This window comes from Cariama cristata, unplaced genomic scaffold, assembly GCF_000690535.1.
Source record: "Cariama cristata isolate BGI_N322 unplaced genomic scaffold, ASM69053v1 scaffold25854, whole genome shotgun sequence".
NCBI lineage: Eukaryota > Metazoa > Chordata > Aves > Cariamiformes > Cariamidae > Cariama > Cariama cristata.
Genome location: NW_009614031.1, coordinates 15122 through 35097, shown reverse-complemented (window position 1 = coordinate 35097; position 19976 = coordinate 15122). Strand labels below are relative to the sequence as shown.

General features: G+C 35.4%; 1 protein-coding gene across 1 annotated transcript in view; it reads right to left on the bottom strand.

The window, feature by feature from the left end:
- Nucleotides 1–19976, bottom strand: part of LOC104160987 (A disintegrin and metalloproteinase with thrombospondin motifs 6) — a gene marked incomplete at its 5' end in the record, with an annotated part of 53051 nt that overhangs the window by 23067 nt on the left and 10008 nt on the right. The window contains 6 exons of the mRNA XM_009699257.1: nt 3267–3405; nt 5113–5276; nt 10039–10119; nt 11371–11494; nt 13493–13626; nt 14752–14854. Coding sequence (XP_009697559.1) covers nt 3267–3405; nt 5113–5276; nt 10039–10119; nt 11371–11494; nt 13493–13626; nt 14752–14854 — 745 coding nt within the window. The remainder of the gene's footprint in view (nt 1–3266; nt 3406–5112; nt 5277–10038; nt 10120–11370; nt 11495–13492; nt 13627–14751; nt 14855–19976) is intronic.

Sequence of the window (19976 nt, the reverse complement as noted above, 5' to 3'; positions counted from 1 at the left end):
TTCCTACCATTCCATTTTTCCTACTCTGCAAAACTGAGACAGGTCCTAGAACAGAGCTCCTATTTGAAAAGTTAAAGCGCTTTTACCGTTCAGATGTGACTCATCAGCACAGTAGAGATGAATGTAATATAGAAGTCCAGTGGAAAAGACAGCACATTGCCATCTAATTAAAGATTGTAGGTTGCTCCTAGCTTGCTCTTAGCTTGCTCCTTGGTTCCTGATTGCTCTCGTTTATCCTTCTCCAAGACAAGGCTTACAAGCAGATCTAGGAACAGCTGCATGCAGTGGATTGTTCTCAAAATACTATGAAGAAGAGACTGCACAAAAATGGGACACTTCTACAATATACAATACTCCAAAACTATTAAAACTCTGCACTGCCAAAACACTGCTCTAGCCTTTGAGCTTTACTTCACGACATTCAACACACACCCTCAAGTTCACTACAGAAATGTTATTTTGGTGGGTTGTAATGCAGTTCTCACTTTTAATTTTTTAGATTCTTTGAACTAAAAAAACATACATCAGCTAATAACTATGTTTTTAAGAGTCACAGACCTGGTGAAACAGTATGTAATGCAGATACAGTCAGTCTGATTTAGAGATAACTGGACTTAGGTAGGGTGGAGTGGACATGACCTACCTGTGACACAGTCTCAGAGAATGGTCCCTGCTCAACCAGTCCCTGTTTCACAGAACAGCCACAACTACAGAAAACAACTTAAAATTTCCTAGTCATCCTTAATTCTGTAATTTCCTGGCATCTAAATACTTGCAAATTTGATGTTCTTTTAAGACAGCTTTTTAAGTGTTACATATACCTAGATAAAAAGATGTAACATTAAAATACAGACATGTTCAGAGATGGACAGAAGTTAAATGTGTTGATTAGAATTCAGATTTGCCTACAGCTTTGATATAAAGCCTATGCTTTGATATAAAAGAATATCTGGCTCTACATCATCTAGAGCTTTGCTGGATTAAGATGGAATATCATATGACCAAACCTTGATCAGTCCTTGCAGTACATATGAGCTACAACAGCTACAGTAAGAGGCAGGAAAATGCTGAAGCCTTCAACTTGTTTACAGTCTGTCCCAAATCCAGTATATAACTTTTTTAACCTCATAAATAAAAAGTAACTTCCATACTAATATTCCTCACACATGCTTATTGTCCTTTTTACTTTCAGTGGGAAATTCTTTAACTGTTTAATATCCTGTTATCCTTTGATGTAGAGCAAAACGTCTCTTCTAAAGACAGAGTTCAAGTAAATAGAACTTCAATAATGGACTTCATAATTAATCCTATAGAAATAAACAAAGCCATGCAGTGGTTTCATTTCTAAGTTTTCTCAACACTTCATATTATTACATCATCATTTCCCAGTTACTGCCTTTGTCTCTATAACCTCTGTCTCCCTTTTCTTTTTCCCTGACTCAGCTCCTTCTTAGGATTGTGTCTTCTTTTGGCATATAGCAAAGGGTGTTTCATAAACTAGAGGGAATAGCAGGTACTCATATGGAGAAAGCAGATATAGTTTTTAACAGGAATTATAGCTACAATTAAATATTTATTCCCTGAGCACAGAGCTCTGTGAAAATAAGTGACTATAGTATATCCTCATACTAAGCTGAAAGAAAGGAGAGAAAAGTGTCTGGTTTAGCCACTGTACGGTACCGAAGAAAATTCCCACCCCCCACCCCCCCCTCCCAAGTTTCAAATTAATAAATGTATGCAGTTTTCAGGGATTCGTAAATCTTCCCTTAAAAGTTAATGAATTAAGTAAAAAAGTTTTAATCTAGACAAGTGTCTACTCCTTCAGAGCCAATTATTTTTTCCACTGTATATTGTCAAATCAGTGAAATAACAACGACCTGCATGACAGAAGATCCATGGCTAAAATCTTGTCTCTACCTAAACCAATGGGAGTTTTCCCATGACTTCAAAAATATCATTAACTCATTGCCATTATAAAAATAGGATTTGGCAGTACTTGTAAGGTTCTGATACTTGTAACTATCTTTTGCTATAAGCTAGCACTTCCCTTCTTTATACTTCTTTAAAATGTTCCCTTCCTACCAGACACACCATTACTAAAATAGCAGTCAAAAAAGCAATCTGTCACCCAGGAATCCAACAAATGAACAATAAAAATACTTTGCACCTTCCTCTATTTTGTTTCAAGACTTTCTCTACTTAGAGGCACAGAAGCGAATTTGTGTTGTCCTTTCTGTATTACATATGGCTAAGCAAACAGTTGTATTTAAACAGCAAACAACTAGCAACAGCCACTAGCAGAAAGATGAGTCACAATAGTTTTAAACATGGCTACCTCCAGTAGCCAGAAAAAAAGAGAAAAGGACAAATGTTTGGTCTAAAGGTTCTTTAAAAAATATGGTGTCTTCCTCTTGCTATTGGTAGAGCACAGTGCAGTAGAAAACTGAAATTTAAAGCACTCTCCCGTATCTTATGAAACAGCGGTATGCTGGGGAGATGATGTATTCAGTCTCGAGAGAGAAGAAAGATCCTGTTCACACAGCACTTCTACTCACCAGTCCTTGCAGCAGCAATGGTGTTGGCTTTCAAGGAAGCCAACCATCCTGCTCTCCCAGTTAGTGGTAAAGAATTGCATTGGTGGCCACTAGAGGGAGGATTAGGAATAGAGTAAATTCTGGGGAAAGGGCACCCATGATGAATCACATGGACAACCTACAAATCCCCCACTGCTGCCAAAGGGCAACAATTCTCAGATACTGGTATGGGCTGAGAAGTATAATCCAGTTGTTACCATCTGCTACAGAGGATCTGCCAGTATGCATCCCAAACTTTGGTGGCTGGAGGACAGAAGGGCTGACTAGGATCATGTGAAGCATACCTACAAACACACAAAGACATATCCCTTTATTTACAGTTGCCTTATTTGCCTTCTGGTTTTTAATGTTCTTACTTAAAACTTCTGATGTCCTTTATCAAGAAAGCTCCTGTGAAAAGCAAACATATCAGCTACAAAAGAATCTCAGAAGAAGCATCAGCAGAGAGACACACAGTGTCAAGATAACACTGTATTTAACAAAAACATCCGAGCATATTAAATGTACTTGAAAAGAACAAAATCTGCTGTGATTAAATAAATGTTGTTTCACTAAATTAGGGTTTGAGGCACGTCTGAAAGAAATGTTTTCCATTAGTTACCTAGATAATTATGTAGTGAAGTGTACCTTGCAATTCAGTTTACCCTGCAGATTGACTGCCTGATGTCTTACCTCCAGCACAAGTGGCAGAACATTCTGACCAAGGCAGATGATTCCACGCAAAGCCAACTTCATTGTCTCCACTGCCAGTGCGAGAGATGGGAACATTGAATTTATACCTTATACCCAAATTTTGTTCCTGTAGCAGAATCTGTAGTTGAAAACAACTGGTTATACCATTAAAACAGGCAAGCAGAGGGCAACTACAGTGACATTTAATCTAGGTATGTGTTATGTCCTGTGGAAAGGAAAAAAGTAATAAAGGAAGCCATAGTAATTCTTTTAGGTATTCCCAAAAGAATCCAGACTAACTTTTAAAACATACACAAAAGAAAAGTATTATTGTCTATGGTGAGCTTTGTCTTTTTTTCCCCCCAACACAACTTTATAACTTCTGTCAGTTCTTTAATCTTGACACAATTGTTCTAAAAAGCCAGTTTTCATAAATTTAATGTCTTAATGGAAATTTAACTTGACAGGTGAATAATTATGTGAGGTCAAAGTTGGTTAAGGACATTACTGTGCAAACATGCAGCAGTCCTCACTGAAATCTTGTGAGGAGCTACCCACATAGCAGTAATGAACCCAGCTCTGCCCTTTGCCGTTCTAGTGACTCAAGTAATAGTCACAATAGTAACAGCAATAGAACGGTGATGAGGTCATTGTTTTCCTCTAATGCAACAGCCAACAGTATTAGCTTGGTGGAATCACCTGTGATTCCTTTAAAGGAATATCAAAACTCTTGCTGCAGCCAAATCACTGCAGGTGATATAGACAGAAGTGCAACAATCACCACAAGTTTTTGTTTGCTCTCACTGTTGCACTGCACTTCCACCTACCACCTGTCCAATGCTAGCCTTTGACTCTCTACCAAACTTCTTCCTTCACTTGCTAATAATATATATTTCATGTCAGATGCAGCAATCTGACACATCTTAGAGCTACTTCTCATCGCCTTCTACCTTCTGTGATATTTTGTAGAGGCACATCTGCCTATCTCCACGGGACAAAAGAGCAGAGAACTTTCAGTAAGAAAGTCAGTGGCATTGACTGAATAAGAAAAGGCACTATAATCATTGTGTAACTGATTCTATACAGACTCTCTAGCTTGCACACACCTACAGAAGAAAAAACAGGATTCAGGTGTTTGAAAATGCTGCCTAAAATGTGAATATCCAGGCAACAATCATTCTATACACAAAAATATCCCATCTGGCTCAAGCAAACCCTGAACTGCAAATCTGGCAGATACTGGGCAAGTATCACCTTGTTCTGATACTCTTCCTCAACATATCAGCACAACAGTAGGCTTATTATTGCCTGCTGTCAGAGAAAGGGTATCAGGATCCTGGTCACATCTTCTGTTACATTCTCATATTTTATACAATCTGTTCAGAGCAATGCATGTCACAGCAACACACTTTAACACGGGCCAAATCATGATGCTCTTGCTGTGGTAAGAGTACACTTCACACTCAGGCCAGGCTTAAAATCACTGACATCTACAGAATTGTCAGGAACTGTCATGCTGTATCTCAACATTTTAATGTATCAGCAGTATGCAGAAATATAATATACATCCCATTTACAATTTCAGCTACTGTTACTCTGAACCACATTTAACAGAGATGCGGCATTTTCTGTGACATTTCCTGGGGCTCTTCCAACTTTATCCCTGTTTCATCACAATGTTCGCCAGTTTTGAAAGGTAAGTTGTGTTAAAACACAAATGCAAAGTCCCAGCTAGGCAAGCTGTATACTCTTTGAAAACACAATCTATTTTGACTTCATTCATGGCCTTTTATCAGAACACAAATACGTATTTGAAATTTCAGAAATATATTAATTATAACTTTACCATGACTATGAGATTTTCTGAAGTAGGGCCTAGTGCTTCCAAAGACTCTGGTTCATCTGTTGGTCTCTTGTAATGGAAAGCTGTTCCAGCAACATCAAACTTTCTTGGCCAGTCAATAGTCCAGGCACCATTAATATAGTAGTCATCCTCTTCAGATTTTAAAGCTTAAAAAAAAATACAAGCCACCTAAAAATTGGAAGCAGCATTTATAATGGAGAAGCCATTGCAAATTAAACTACTAATCTGTTAGAAGTATGTGAGCTTCAGCTCAGTATCAGTATTTTTCCAAGCAATATAAAGCCTTTTCTTTAGCCCTGGTCAAAATATCCCTCATGTAGTTTGACGATATTGCCTCCACAATAATCTCCAACGTGCAGGCACACTTTGCAGATTTCAACATGCAGATGCTATATGGAACAAATCAGAATGCCTCATGCAACTTGCAATATATCTTCAACTTTAAAACTGAGCCCATGTGCAATGTATGTTGTTCTACGTAACATATATGTAGGTCTCAAATGTATAATCAATTCTCAATCTAGTCTTTAGACTAAGAAGTTGGAGTATGGGATAGGTATCTCAGATACTGTGCAGAGGAAAAAAAGAGAAAGACCATTGAGTCTAATGTATGGTGCCAATCAGCTCTTGCTTTGTTGCCTTTGTTCACTGTTTTTTCTTTTCCTTCTTAAAAGCATAAATCCAAGATATTTCTACTACAAACCCAAATACTAGCTACTTAATCTGATAAAATATTCTATTATTCCTAATTTACAGCCTTAAACCATAAAAGTACTGTAGATAAAACATATAGTTCTTGGCTCATCAACCACTTAGGCTGGACAAGCACATATTATTCAGGGATTTATGTCTGATATTTTATCAATAATATTAGATTAAGTTTCTAACTAGGTAACTGACTTTGTATCTTAAGGGGAATATTCTGTTAATTAGATACTGACTTCTTGACTTAAGGTAAAGATTACCAAGTTACTCAGCACTCGTATTTACTTTAAATAAAACATGTTCTTAAAGGCAAAATGATGGTTGGAAATACATGATCAAATAGCCATGCCATTTTTTGTTGAGACAAATAACTGACTTTATTAGACAGGGAACAAACTCACACCACAATCATAAGGAATAAGACAACTTATGATCAAGTTTTATTCTCAACTACATCTGTGTGGACAGATGGTTTACCTTAAATAATTAGGGAAAAAGTCTCAATGATGTTCAAATTTTCTAAAACAGATCAGAGAGCATTCATATGAGCAGGAGATAGTTGGAAAGGCAGTAATGTTCTGTTGGTGACAGACATATTCAGCAGGGACTAGTAACCATTTCCATCAGCACCATAAGATCTGAAAAGGAATGTCTTTCCACAATGTCTTATTCCATTGAATTCCCTGGATTTACTTTGGAAACACTCACGTGCTTTAAGTGAAGAAACTAGCTCTGACCCTGGCCCATTCACTTATCTGGAATTCTCAAAGTAATTCAGATTCTTTATTGTCTATATAGGTTTTGTAGTACAAGAAGGAGATGGTAAAAAAAAGTAAGTATAGGAGAACAAGACAAATTGCAAGCAGTACTGTACTAAAAGAAAGGAACAGTACTTCACTATTTATCTCATTTACACAGGTATATGAAATAACTGTTTCAGCTGAACATCAGTATTTTGTTCTATCCGTGGTCCTGTTTCCACATAGCCAAAATTTCTAGCTATCCTGTTTTTACAAAATCTAACTTAATTAAAGGAAGGTTGCAGGGTCTCTCAAAGCTACCAAGATATACTGAAGTCTCTCTTACTGTGACACTCCATCCATCCCAAACATATTGTCAGTATGTCTAGTATCTCCTAAGAGTAAATAATGAAGTGAATTCTATATTTATATTATTTGAAACATAAGAACAGCAACAAATGAGACATATAAATAAGCACAAGAGGACAAATGTTCTCATACATGTTTACATAATTAATAATTCTGAAATTATATGCTATCAATAGTATGTATGCTATATACACTTAAACTAATGCATATCCAGAAGCAAAGCAGTCCATTTTTTACCTGACTGCCAAAGAAAAATGCATTTGCCTTCTGTAAATAGATTTACCTAATGTCAGTTGTTATGTATAGGTGAAGGCCAAGCACTTTCAAATAGCATTCCAATAACATAATTACATGACAGTGGTGACGCAGTGGCATAATGCTATCAGCATATGAGACAGAAGGAACAAGTTAATGTCCTAATTTATGAGAACCTGAGAATGCAGGAAGCCCACAGAAAATAAGCACACAACACCCTGTTGCATAAGGGGAATATAAGGGAAGATGTCACCCTGGATCAAGCCATTTAAGGGAAGATAACACCATTACTAAACACATTTTTTCAGCGGTTCTGAAAACACGCAATTTTGCTGTTGCTGGGTTATTTATTGGACAGATCAGTTTAAAATACTGAATTATTGATGCAGCTGCAGAAACATGCATTTGCTGTGACAATACTAGGAGCGATATTGGTGCAGAAATGACCAGCCAGAGACACGGGAAGGGAGGAGAGGTCCTATTGAGATAACTGAATTGCTGAATGTCTAACTGCAGCCTAAATTTGAGGCCATGGGTTGCAAAAGAACCAGATCTTAGTTTAAGGAACCATGGCGTGTTTGTTGCAAGTTAGTTTGAAAGTCTGCTAACTGAAATGAACAAAGAAGAAACTCTGAAGTCAGTGTGACAGCTACAGAGGAAGAGGGTTGTGTTTTTTCCTTCTTTTGTACACTTCCAAATGGAGAAATTGATTTCTTACACTGTGGTCACATATTTGGCAGCAGTCTACATAAAACAAAATATAGTAATATGTGTAAATGGTTATTTTCAGCTGAATCAGTTCTCTAATCTGGTACACGGTGTGGCCACACAAATACATCCTGGAACAACAGAGGGAAGTCCATAAAGACAGGGAAGGAGCTGTAAAGCTGACACTGCCACTAAAGAAATATCTGTAAAACAGCACTTTTCAGGTATGTACTTTAACATAATAAACTCAATTTTAATTACCATTCTGCTTGTATTAATTAATATTATTATTATTAGAACTCCTTCCTTTCCCCAGAAATTGGTGGTCCTAAAGCAGTGATCTGGTTCACACTCACAAAACAAAATATCCCACCACAAAATGAAATGGCCCCTGCAACTTAGTGAGATTACCTTTCATGAGGATATAATGGCACCTTTGAAAACTGGAAACAGAAGAAACTAGTGAAGAAGAATCCCCATTTGTGCAGTCAGAACTTCTGTGGCATGAAGCAAGGTAATGAGGAGAGAGCCTGAAACTCAGGAAACCCCTTGAAATTGTGACAAGCACATAAAAAAATCTTCATGTACCACTTCACATTTTTAGATCTGTGGCTGGATTAAATACCAATGAAGTTGTCTGTATTTTTTATTTAAGCCAAAAAATTTACATTTTTCATTCATTTTATACAGATGCTGTCAATCTAAATGCTTTTCCCGATCACTTTCCCCTGCTTATAAAACAGAACAACAACTACTTAATTGTAGGAGCTAAGAGTTATCTTCTTTGTTCTGGTTTTCAGCTGCCCATGGAATAGCTCTTAGCAGGAAACAACCATGATAGGATGCATTGTATGCCTCTCTCCCACCACCTCTGTTTGCAATGTCAGTACAGGATATATGAGCAACCTTACACACAGTATATTTTGACATGGGGGAGGGGCCACAGGGAGTGTGATGCTGAAAGAATAACAAGCACTCTACTGCTGGAGTGGAGTAGTGGTGTTATTATTCCTGCAGAATGGAGGGAGATTGATTATCTGCTGAACTACTGAAGGTTGGGGGCAAGTAGAAAGAAAAGTAGGCATCCAACTGTAAAAAGTACCATTACTATCAATATAATCAATTTAGGAATTAATGTATCTAAGAGGATAATAGCCCTTCTAACTCATACTTAGAGGTATCATAATCCTTTCCAACATGTTAGTGTTATATATATCAACTACATGGAGTACAGACTGACAAAAGTAGCCTTGTCAGCTGCTGTTCAGCCTAAACAGTTAATAGCTTTCTGTTGTATTAATCTGTTAGCTTGCTGAACAACTAATCAGCTCTCTAGTCTATTTTTGACTAAGAAATGGGTGTTCTTGCACTACTACGAACTGCTATGCAAATCAGGATACAGAGACTTTCAGAAATGTATGCTGTCTCGAGTTCAGTGAAGCCAGATTTATACATATCAGTATTAAAAAAAACCCAGAAAGCAAATTTAACACAGGCTTTAAAGAAAGGAATAATAATTGAGGAATTTGAATTTAATTTACAACAGGCTGCCTGAATGATCTCAATTAAGCACCTAGCTTTTCTGCATCTCATTTTCCTTATCTATAAAACAGGGATGGCATCTAGTCCCTACAACACAGCAACACAGAAATACTGTGGAATTAATACATTAAATTGTCTTAAGATAAGGAGACAGTATTGTTAGCATTTCAGTAACTATAGCTGTTGATGAATAATCGTTCCAAGAACAAAATTGTTTTAAAACTGTATAATCCCCCAAAATCAGAGACTTCCCAGATGGAAGACACTACCTCTGGGTGGGACCACAGGTCGTTTGAGTGTTCCTCATGCACTTCAGCTCAAGTCTGACACTATAACTATAGTGAAGTTGACCTGATTTTGCATTGAGTGGACAAGGAGGAATCACAAGGTGTATTTCACTAGCTCCATTCAACAGAATACATCTTAACTAACCACTGCAACTGTCTGATCACAACCTAATATTAACTGCTAACAATTCCCTCAGCTGCTTCTACTATGTGTATGGTTTGGCCAAACCAGAAAATGTACCTTCAAAACACAACATAAACTCTGAATTAGTAACAGTCTGCTATTTAAACCATGCTCTTACCAATGTAGTTCTTCGACACTGCCATTTCTCTTATTTCAATGTGCACAGAACCTCTTGGAATTTGAATCACTTCCATATAGCCTATAAGACAAAGGTAAATTTTATTTATTGTTGTTTATGTTAATCAATATTAGTCATGAAACTAACCATTAATAAATTATTTACTACTAAAAACTAGTATGAAATACAGGATTCAAATATACTTGAACATTTTATTTCATGTGATATAAAGGAAAACTCTTTAAATTTCATATAAAAATCTGAAAGTGATAGCAAGAACTTACCATGTAGTCAGGAATTCCTCTTTTTAAGTGCTAATAAAGTCTTTTCAACAGTGTATCACAAGTAATTAATGTAAAAAATGACCTTAGAATCACAGGATAATTCAGGTTTGAGAGGACCTCAGACAAACATTTAGTCCAACTTCCTGCTACAAGCACGGTCAGCTAAAAGATCAGTCCAAGTTACCCAGTGTTTTACCCTGCTGGGTTGTGAAAAACTCCAAAGATGGAAACTACAGCCTCTCTGGGCAACCTGATCCACTGCTGCACTGTCCTCCTGGGGAAAAAATTTTTCCTTCCATTCAGTCAGCACCTGTCCTGTTTCAATTTATAGCCATTGTCGCTTCTCCCACCACATACCCATCACTGTCTAAAGTCTGGCTCTGTCTTCTCCATAACCTCCTCATAGGTATTGGAAGGCTGATACTTGGTCCCCACAAATCCCCTCTTCTCCAGGCTAAATAAGCTGAGTTCTCTCAACCCCTCCTCACAGAGGGGCAAGCACTCTAGACCCCAGTAATCTTAGTGGTCCCTCGCTGAACTGGACTCACTCCAGTGCATCAATCCTCTTCCTATATTCAGGAGCCCAAAACTGCTAACACTAAGATTGCAACATTAATATTGCCTTTTTTGAGCTAAGCTTTAAACTAATTGCCTATATACATTTCCTGAGTTCTTAATAAGATTAACTTAAGAGATTCTGGATTCTTTCTATTCTAAAATTTCATGTATGACTAAGTATCAGATTCTACCACACACATTAAAAAATCATACACAACATTACTCTTACTATACCACCATAACTAAGCAATAATAAAACCCCCACCCATTTCTTTTTAAGTCCATTAAAGACCATGAGAATTAAGTATTCAGTAATGAAACATATTGCATTTGACATAAATCCAAACTAATACAGAAAAAGAAAACAAGGCAAAAGGAGTCAAAGCGAATGACCAGCAGCAATGCCATGCTGGCAATTAATGCAGCACTGTTATTTGCTAAAAGGTAATCTAAATGCATTGTGCAATAGAACGGACATGTATGTGCATACCTCCTCTGGGCAATGAATCATTGAAGAAACCTTCAATGGCTTCACAGGTACTCCCATCTCCTCCACAAACACGGCACCTATCTTCCTTAGCATCAGACCCCAAAATATTATCACATCCTACATGCTGAGAACAGATAAGAACAAATATTTTAAGAAGATGATGGTCCTGTCCCACCATATTCATAGTTTTTTGCGAAGTGTTTCTCTCAAGTTTGAGATACTCAGTTCTTCTTTTCATCTACTCTGTTTTTCATAGCTGTTACCATAAGTGGGTTTTCACTTACCAGAGAAAGAAAATAAGAAAGGAAAACAATCCACATTTTGGGTTGTTACCAAATCTTGATTAATAAGTACTTTGTATTTCTACTGTGACTTTCAGGAAGGAATCTCACAGCGTTTTACAAACAATGTAATTATTACAGTGATCAATAAATGATTACTGATATTTTTATTAATATTATGACAGTCAACTGTGTTCCACCTATATTGCTTTGTTAAGGTAAACATTTGCTGTGTGTTCCTTAAATATTTATGGAGTATAAATAGTAGTATCGTTCCCAAAGGCATTTACAGCTTCATAGATCGTATTTCCACATCCTCCGGGAAAAACCTGCAATTAGTTTCATGAATTTGAATGTAAAGTGTAAATGACCTCACTGTAAGAATGAATGCAGAATGAAACCCAGTGAAAAGGCTGAATTACATGCTGTATTAGATAGGATTCAGAAGCCTTTGGAAAAAAGAGGTGTCTATAACTGATCATAAAAAGTACATTACATTTCTGATTATCTACCTGAGAAATCTATGTACAGTGAACAATGATTAACTCCCTATATTGATTCAATCCTATTACAAAGCTAATGAAAATAGAGACAGTTGATCCTTAAAAAAAAAAGGAGAGATAATGAACAAGTAGGATGTAAACAGAATGAACACTGCAGCTTGCCAACTTTTTTCTGGGATTTATACAAAAAAGGAGGCAGCTACTTAACTTTGTTTACTGTCTAGCAATATTATCTACCATCTTCTAAACAGGTAATATAACACGTAGGCCGTAAGAGAAGTTAAAATACTTTACAAAAATTGACAAAATAGTATTATTCTAACCAACTATGTTTCAACTTTCTGATGCACCAAGAAGACAGAGGCCCAACTTTACTACATAGTTCGTTCTCAACTTGAGATTTAGTCTGATTATTAAAGATTTCTCAAAACTATTAAAATCTTCTTATATATAAAGTACACCAGCATTCCACAGGTTATTTCTTGTGCTTTTTTTTGGTTAGTTTACTAATACATGCCAAATGCTTTTGATCTCATCATGTTATTCAATAAACATACATCTTCAACCCACAGTTTAGCAAAGAATTTAAGCATCAGGTTAAGTTTTAGTTATATTAGTGGTTAGTGGTTTCAGTGACATCAAATAATTTTTCAGTCACCAGCACTGTTCAGATGTCTAGACTTAAGTACATAATTAAACACTTTGCTAAACTGAAGAAGCAGTGGGATGTATATAACCCAAAGTTTGGTACAGACCTCCAGTTCTGTTCAAATTAATATAATGCAGTTCTACAGGAATCTTCCAAGATGATCAGATTTTTAGTAAATGGCAAATACTTGCATCATTATACACTTTTTCCTGGGACTACAAAGCAATAGTGACAACTTTCTGTTTCAATTACATTAACAGTAGAATTGTTTGTTTGCAACAGGACGAACTAGTTAGAGACAAACAGATTCGTATGTTCACATTTACTGTTTTTCAGCCAGGGTGGAGCTCTAATTGGAGTGATGGAACAGGTCTTGGAACAGGGCAAGGAATCTGTTCCTCTCCTGTTGCCCTTTCCACAGATTCCTCACCAGAAACCATAAAGCAAGAAAAAAGAAGACAAAATGAAGGATACTAAGAATGTCTGAAAGCAGCTACTGAAATTCAAATTATTTGTCTAATTTATGCAATACCTTTTTTATCTTTTTGTCTCAATCTTACTCCTTCATTAACAACTTGACCTGTCAACACTCCCATTTCATGTAAGAAACAAACAAGTACTGTAACTAAATGTAGGAGATAGCAGACACAACAAAGTAATCCGTAAGTACTTTATAAAACATTTGTAACCTTGCATTCTCCATTGATACAGATATCCAGTGAATCAGCATTGCACTGAGTCCCATCTATTACTGCAGGAGCACGTTCAGTGTAAAAATTATAACCTTCAGCCAAGCAGTTTAATGCACATGGTTTAACCCCACCTGGACAACAAAAATGAATGAAAAAAAAACCCAACAGAATTCTTGAAAAGTTAACAATTAGGTAAAAACATATATCCATAAACAGATCTGAAATTTATAATCTTATCTCATACCTGACACATGTACATACTTTATTTAACTTCCCTTTATTGATTTCTCTACTTGACTTTTCTTTCTTGCAAAAAAGATTATTATGCATAGTAAGACATAGCAAGGTCGGCTGGCTCCATAATGATTCCACTATGTTAACACAACCCGAAAGATTATTCAGCAACTTAAAACAATAAGGATACCATTTGAAAAACAAGAATAACAAAAGAATGTAGTGCTAGAAGTGTATCAGGGTAAATTTCAAAACCAAGATCAGACTCTTTCAATTAGGAATTTAGTCCTTTTGAATTACACTACAACTCAGGCCATGTGATCACAATGATTCTATTTAGGCTTTTAATCCTAAGACTAAAACCATTCAATAAAATAAAAAACCTCAAAGGGGAACATGGATTTATTCACTCAGGGTTTAGAACAGGAAAAAACAAAATAATAAAAGGGCAACCTACAACCTTTGAACAATGACAGAAACATAACTAAACTTGATTAAACTGTTTCAAAAAGAAAAAGAAATTACAGCCTTCTTCCCTGCTGCAAAATATCCTTTTATTGCACAGTGCAATTATTTATAATTCTATTATTGAAGCAGTCCTTAGAGACTCTTATAAATGCTTTTACTTCTCTCTCCTTTTCCTAATATTCTGACCTTGAGAAATGAAAACTTACTGTGAGATTTTTTCATGCTGAACTCATCACTGTAGCATGAAAGGCACTTACAGATTACCTATGGAATCTCTAATTCCATTGCAACTGCAGATGGAGAAGGGCTCCATATTTTTAAAGTGGAGTTCCTGTAATGATGCTCAGTCCCCTTCACAGTAAAACAAAACTCTACCAGAAGAGAGATGGCTCTTCTGCAACATTTTTAGCAATTGATAAAAGTATAAGCTTAGCAAACTTAACTCATTATATTTTAATCAAAACATTATATTTAGAAACATCACTCTCTATATAACATTTACATAATTTCGAAGACTTCACATGTGATAACATTTTTGCAAAGCTAACTATTACCTCCAGTGTAGGGTTTCCAGTTATAATACTTTCCCCGGAAAGGCATATTGTCAAAATCTGCACATTGCTTTTCTCGAAAATCACGGGCCCCTGAAGGACATGGCTAAAACAATAAAGACAAAAAAAGGTTAATTTCTTCCAAATATCAACATAAAAGGAAATGTTTATATGCTTATATTGCAAACATAGTCACGCAAGAGACTGGGAGGTGGTTCCCTGCTTTGTCTTGTGGCTCTGATTCTGAAACTTGCTTTATTGCTTTACAGTTGGAAGTGTTTATTTTCCAATCTTAGGCTGGCATGAAGTAACTGAAGTAATTTAAACAAAGGTAAGTGTTATATAACAGTTTTCAAAACCTGGACAATCAGAACCACATCAAACTACGCTTCATAATTCATTCATCAGCTACCTCCTTATAAACACACATTAAAAAGAGCTGAAAATATTAAAATTATTTTGGTAAGAGCTGCAGGTTCAATTATACTGTACTAAGCAGCTGTACTGAGACATGTTATTGAGACTTCAAGAAAAAAATTGAAACACTTTCCAGAGAGTTGTATCACCTCTGCTTACTTGTAGCCTTGACAAATGCATTTTGTTAAGGCTAAGAATGAGAACGGGTATCATGTTTAGCTCTAAATTTTACCAGTCTCCAAGCATGAAGATATAAGAACTGCTTTCATTTAAATGTTTGTTACTTTGCATTACCAATTACAAAACTGTAAACTATCTTTTTAACTTGGAATAAGGGTAGATGTAAGTGAAATTTATCTTGGAAAGAATTATAGGAGAAACAGAATTCTTTGGTGTTTCTCAGATTTTGCATGAGCAGGTTCAACATAATGACAACTAACCTTGAATACACCCAAAATTTAGATAGTACATTAAACATTGTTATCAATGTTTAAATACCTGCTGAAATTGCAAGCTTCATCAGACTAAGTATTTGAAATACAGATTAAAATCATTTTTAGACTGAAAGAGAAAAGAATTTGTTTGACAGAAATCCGAGGTGTTAACAAATATTGAATTTTATAAGCAACCAAAGAGTCCATTTTATGACAGTTTTACTTGTCTTCCTATATATCTAAGCCAGTTAGCACTGTTCAGGAATCTGAAATGCATTCAAGTGAAAGGGCTTCTATAAACACGGATGATAAAATTTTACGGCACAATGCAAATATTAACATAAAACTTGTGATACTCAGTATGTATTAATCAAGCTTTTATAACAGCCAGCCCATTGCAATATGATTCAGAAACTAGAAAATTCACTATATAAATTAAAATAGTGGACACAGACAGTATTTAAATTTAAAATTTTCTCTATAAATCACTCTATTATCCAATTTTAATTAAAAAATATATTTTTGAATATAATACATTCACTGGTGAAAAAAAAAAGTAGTGCAACTACTTCAATTCAATAACCTGTCAGATGATAACAGTGAAAATTAAAAATATCTATGTAAATAAAATAATAAGAATTTTTAAAATATTCTTTAACAGCAACACAAATTAAATTTGCCACTTTGCATCATATTCTCCAACCAGTAGAAGGATCAGTCTTGACCCACCTAAAAGCTTGAGTCTGAATCTCTCTGATACTGGTCACTACACCCTATTCTTCAGTCCCATGAGCTTAGGTACTAATTTAAGTGGCTGCTATTTTAACTGCACCAAGTTCCCCTTACAAGTTAAATAAATCATGCCCCTGAATGAAACACTTTTTCTAAATAGTTTTACTAGGACAAATCAATAAAATATGAAGATCAGTAAAGAGGGATCAAGACTTCCATATTTATACTCTTAAAAAAAATTCTCACAATTTGATCTTTGAGATGTAGTCTTGGATCTCTTGTTCGATGGTGATCATGGATGCATTTTGATGCAACAATATCACAGAATCAAACATCATAGAATGGTTTGGTTGGAAGTGACCTTAAAGACCATCCAGTTCCACCCCCCCTGCCACGGGCAGGGACATCTTCCACTACACCAGGTTGCTCAAAACCCCATCCAACCTGACCTTAAACACTTACATATTTTAAACCAGACAATTAATTACTTTAACTGAGTAATTATGTGCCTTGGAATTCTATTAGCATTTTGTATTTTTTTTAAATTAAAAATACTATGGTTGGAAAAATACATATATTTTTGTTAGAAATTGTGTGATTGGTGGAAGAAAATAAGTTTCTGATGAGCATGTTCTTTCTACCACCCTTTTGTTTCCAGAACTCATTAACTAATATTCTTTGCTGCTGATCTCAATGTTTCCATTAGCAGATGCCTTTTGAATTAAGAACTCATATATGGTTTTGGAAGTGTCTGATGAGAAATAAACCTAGTAGGAGTCTGTGCACCATTTCCAAAAAATTAAAACCGTCAAAAGAAAGGGCAACAGAACCAACTCATGTCTGAAAGAAAAATGAAGTCAAAATGAAGTTTTTTTGGTTTATGAACAGTACGAGCTTTAGGGAGTGCTACACTGAAAATTACAGATGGGCAATGAATGTTAACAATGTAAAATAAACTTCAATAGAAAAGATGTACAAACAACACATTTTCCATAAAAACAATGACAGACTTGCATGCTCTTAATGCTTACATTAATCAAACATACTATTCCATTAAAAATCTCAAGCACTAAGGACTATCATAAATCTTGAAACAAAATCTACTAGTCTCAGCAATTCTTAGTTATGTAGAACCCTAAATATTAGTATAAAAGAAATAGACTACAATCGTCTAAACCATTAAGGCAGTAAATTTAAACTTCTGTAAGTACTCTTATGTTTATGCACTGGAAAATCATACCCAAAAAATATGCTAAAAAAATTATTCACAGTCAAACTGTAAGAATGGCATTTCCAAATTGCCTGGTCTGAGTCTGTAATTGTTCAAGATTGTTTTTAAGATCCAGACAATGAAATTCAAAGTTTCCTTTCCAATTTCATGTTTAATTATTAATTAAAATCTGAGTATAGGTAGGGAATGAATATTTTGGAATAGAGCACTGTAATTGCAAAAGATTTTGATAAATTGGACCAGTGGTTTGAAATAAAGCAACGGACACAAATTACTATACTTGAGTAGGAAAAATCAACTGTGCAAGCACAAGTTGAGGAATGACTTCCTAAACAGTAGGTCTTAAGAAAGGGATTTGGGCATTACAGAACAACACAGACTACATAAATATTGTCACGCCTGTAAGAAAAATGAACACAATACTGAAATGAATAAATGGAATCCCATCACTAAGATGACAGACTAAGTTCCAATTATCTCTGACAGACCTCAGCTAGAATCCTGTGCAGAGACTTGGGCACCACACTTCAAGAAGATGTGCGCTACTGGGATCCCAAAGGCTATTAACAGAGAAACTGTCTAGCGTAAAGATCACTAAGAAATGACATGATAGTAGTCTGTAAACACAGGAAAGGCTCCCATAGAGGGAATATTATCAGCTATTTTTTTTAAGAGTAAGTAAGGGTCTTTAAGGACAGGAAAACATACAGTATATTTTATGAAAACTGTCCCGACTGTAAGGATATTGAAGAAACCTAATGACATCTCCTAGACTGGAGGTATTTCAAAACAGGTCAGCTGCCTAACCACCGGTTAAGAACCATCTAGTGACAGCTGATTTTGTCTTTGAGCCAGGGTATAGCCTGAATGGCCTCCTCGAATACCTTCTAGATGTTCCTTCTGTGACCCTATAAGCTTCCTCTCAGTAATAAACAAATAAAGAGAGAATAAGAGAAGCAAAACCAACTAAGAATAAAACTGTCTGAGAAGTGTCTGACAATAAGAAATAAAATATGGTAGAATAAAACAAATCATAGCAACATTTCAATGGTATCACTAGGTAGCTATAGTATGACTGTTAATAATACAAAAGCACTAAAAAATGTTGTATACTCGTGAGGAAGTAGGATTACATATTATGTGAACTTTCTTGTATACTAGTTACTGTGGCAGATGTTAAATAATATCTATCGGAGAGAAACATTTTAAATAAGAATGCCTGGACAATTACCTCACAAAAGTCCTCAAAGAGTTAAGGGAGGAGGGCTCCCTAAAAATAGGTTTTATCAACTAACACTTTTTATGACTCCTGGCTAAATTAAAAGGATAAAGGGATATGCTTAGATTTTGATAAGGCACTTAATTTAGTAGTACACAACATCCTGACTGAAATAAACAGAAACAAACTAGTACTAGTTCAGCAAAGTATACATTAAATCTACTAAATATTGACTGACAGGTTTCAACAGACAGATTTCAATAAGGAATCATTACTTAGTTGGTGAATTTGCAGGTTAATTTCCTATCAACTGCAAGAATAAGAAACACATTTAGTGTTACTCAACATTTTCATTTGTGAATTGGAACTATGAAAAATTTCTTGCTTATGAAGACTTCCAATTACAAAAAGACCATCTGAGTGAAAATAAAGAGGAAGATAAATTAAGTACAGTGAGTCATCTGATAAACTGGATCAATTCAAATGAAAATTGCACAAAGACAGCCAAGTGCAAAGATACACATCTATACAAAAAAGTAAGATTGTCAAAGTTTCAGAATGGTGCACTGTGATTTGGAAGGTTGTATGACTGGAAAAGTTTTACAGCTCCTACCAGACAAGCAGCTCAGCTTCAGTTTCTCTTACAACACTGTGGCCAAAAGGCCTAACATACTTCTTGGCTTGTGAACAGAGCAGCTGTGATTAGCAGTAAGAAAGTAATTTTTAATTTGGAAATTTGTAATACTGCCTAATAATGAGAGTAACCTCCACAGAGAAGTTTGCAGAACTAATACTTACGATAATTAATAATGATCATAAAACCAAGTTTTTTCCAAGGAATCAGCATATTAACTATTGTACTTTTTGCTGAAATATATCAAAAGGTAAACAGGTGAAGTAACACCTTTAGGTATAGACTCTGCCACTGTTACAAACTTTCTTGATTTAAGAAGAAAATGAAGATGAATTTGAAGCTAAAATAATATGAAAGCCTGTTGATGTTTATAGTGCTACTGACCTGGAAACTTACTAGTGAAATTCTTTATCGGTGTGTACTTTTTTCTGGTTCAATTTTTAACTTACTTGAATTTGTAATTTAGGTTTATAATTTGATTTTATACATTTGTATGATGTCCCACCCACTCAGTGGCAGTTCATTCTTTGATAGGCTCAGCTCTAAAATAAAACCACATGA